Source organism: Buceros rhinoceros, unplaced genomic scaffold (genome assembly GCF_000710305.1).
Source record: "Buceros rhinoceros silvestris isolate BGI_N320 unplaced genomic scaffold, ASM71030v1 scaffold43520, whole genome shotgun sequence".
Lineage (NCBI taxonomy): Eukaryota > Metazoa > Chordata > Aves > Bucerotiformes > Bucerotidae > Buceros > Buceros rhinoceros.
The window spans coordinates 4,776-7,427 of NW_010392123.1; the positions used below are offsets into that span (position 1 = coordinate 4,776).

General features: G+C 58.1%; 1 protein-coding gene across 1 annotated transcript in view; it reads right to left on the bottom strand.

Moving 5' to 3' along the window:
• ATG9A (autophagy related 9A) overlaps positions 1-2,652 on the bottom strand; it is a 7,816-nt gene that overhangs the window by 2,158 nt on the left and 3,006 nt on the right. Inside the window, exons 5-7 of the mRNA XM_010143933.1 lie at positions 1,808-2,556; positions 1,280-1,433; positions 824-1,051 (exon numbers count right to left, since the gene is read on the bottom strand). Coding sequence (XP_010142235.1) covers positions 824-1,051; positions 1,280-1,433; positions 1,808-2,556 — 1,131 coding nt within the window. The remainder of the gene's footprint in view (positions 1-823; positions 1,052-1,279; positions 1,434-1,807; positions 2,557-2,652) is intronic.

A 2,652-nucleotide genomic window follows, 5' to 3' on the forward strand; every position in this document is an offset into this window, starting at 1 on the left:
TCCTGCTGACATCCACTGTGGAGCACAGACAGGTAGTGAGGGACAGGATCTGCTTTACAGCCCTGCCAGGCCTGTGAATCCTGCAGCCAGGCTGGGCAAAGCACACAACGCTCAGCCAGAGCTGGGCTGCGGCTCCACACATAGAAGGCACTATGCCAAAAGCTTCATACATGCAGCCCTCGGATCCTGGAGAAGCAGCAGCAAGCACAGCATCTTCCACCTCCGCCCCAGAACACACATCACCGCGTGGGGACTGGAGGGACGGGGACTAGTCACAAAATATCGAGCTGAAAGCTCGCCTTGCACTCTCCAGCTCGCGGCAGGAGCCACCACAGGCAACAGCTGACTGTTCTTAAAAGCTTCCGGCCCCAGCGGGTCCAATTCATGGCCCTGTCACTAGGGAGTTTCCTGACAAGTAACCTAAATTCCCAGGCAAGCACAGGAAACAGCTAGATCTCCTTTCCTTCCGCACTAGATTTCACGTAATGGAAAACGCTTCCCTCTCTCCTGGGCATGTGCAGCCCAGCTTCAAGTCACTTCTCAGTGGTCATGCTTTCTAAATGTCCAAACAGCCCCATTCCTCTCTCCTGAGGACACAGGAGTCCTGGTTGTGAACATAGGCAATGACATCAAATAAAGAAATGACAAAACACAGTTCACGAAGTGTCAGGTTAATAATCACAGCTGGGTGCCAAGAGCCTGCTGGGGCTGACGAACTGTGCTGGCAGCCCCAGACACCCAGCAGAGAGCCAGGGGGCTGGGATGGGCTCTGGGCTGCCAGGAGTAGCAAGTTATGGCCCTTCACGGGTCTAAAGGACCAGACATGCTGGGAGGAAGCCCAGGCTGCTCTCCCGCCACCCAGGGGACCTACCGCCGGGTGGCCATGCTGGCGCACGTCCATCTGGGCAAAGGAGCAGGTGTCGCCCACACCCACCACCTCCACGGTGAAGTTGCGGAAGAAGTCAACGATGTCCAAGGACTTGGGACGCAGGCAGACGATGAGGATCAGGGGTGTAATGATGGGACTCAGGAGCTCCTCCAGGATGAAGACCTGAGCGCAGAGATGATGGGCTCAGTACAAGTTTGAGAATGTCAAAAATCCCACCATCCCAAGGCCAGCCCTCAGCTCCAGCCCTCCAACTTCTGGGGCAGGGTGTCTCTGAGAGAAAGCTGCCTTGCCCCTCTGCCAGCCCATGAGCTGCCCGGCTCTCTGGCAGCTTCTCCCTCCTGCAGGGATGGGGGCGAGTCCCCCTCCCAGCCCCACGGAAGTCAAGCTCACCGCTTTGTACTGGAAGAGCTGGGCAAACTCATCCCTGGTCTCATAGCGGTGGGCATTGCCCTGCCAGTGGTCAGGCATGTAGTGGATGTGTGCCAGGATGACTCGCAGCAGCTGCTCTGGGCAAAACACCAGATGCTGGTCGGGGATGAAGGATCTGCAGGACAGTTCAGGGAAACACCACAGCATCACACCTCAGTTCCTGGAAGATGTCATCCTGGGAGGGCAGGGAGACCAGCCCATACCACAGATCCATCTGTAGCCTTCAAGCCCAAGCCAAACCTTCCTACCAGCCCAGCCCTCCGGTGCTGCTGTATAGCTCCAGCAACACCCCTCACCTCATACAACCACAGCACCACTACCACCACTACCCCCTTTTCCCACCTGCCTCTACTCTCCCCAGCCATGCCCTTCACTCAGGCAGATTCTCATCCACTTGCAACCAAAGAGCACGTTTGCACGGGTGGTTGTCAGCCCCAGTGCTCCCCACAGCGCTGCCAAGGGCACAGGGGCAGCGCAGACCCACCTCACCTGCACACTGTGATGCCCACCCCGAGCAGGGTGACCGTGGTCAGGACATGCTCGACTGCCAGCACGTCCTCGTCGTAGATGGTGAGAGCAATGAGCACAGCCAGAATGGAGCCAGCAAAGAAGGCCACGTTCTTGGCTACGATGGTGAGCAGTGGGGAGATAAAGCAGTTCATGTACTTGGAAGCTGGCTTGTACCCCTTGCTGAGGCGTGAGTGCAGTTCGTGGTCCAGCTCGTTGAAGTGACGGAGGTAACAGCGGCCATAGAGAGACCAGCAGCGGGCACCCAGACTGCCCGGCTCCCGCTTCAGGATCTCTGTGTAGCTGAAGAAGGCGTAGAGGATCTGCCAGATGAGGATGAGGGGGCACAGGAGGAAGTTAGCAATGCCAATCCAGAGGATGCGAGTGCTGAGCTTCTCAGCCAGCTCCAGGCGGTTCCCAGCCCTCTTGTACTCGGCCTTCAGGCTCCACTCGTTCTCAAAGAGGGAGCCAGGCCCCCAGAAGAAGATGAGCTCAAAGTTGTACTTGAGCCCACGCGTGTAGAAGACAGTGTCGCCCAGCAGAGGCAGGCGGAAACGGATGGGCAGCAGTGACTTGTTCACCATGGCCACCATGTAGTTCTTGAAGCGGAGGATGCGGTGGTAGATGTCCAGCTCTGTCAGCTCCTTCTTGTGGATGCAGATCTGGTGCTCCTTCTGGATCTGCACGATGCGAGCCTGCACCTCTTGCCAGGTGTAGTACGGCAGGGAGGACTGGAAGGGGACAAGCGGCCAGGTTAGGGTAGGACACGGGGCGCTGACAGGGCACACACAGCACCAGACACGAGGCAGCTCCCCGCACAGCACCCG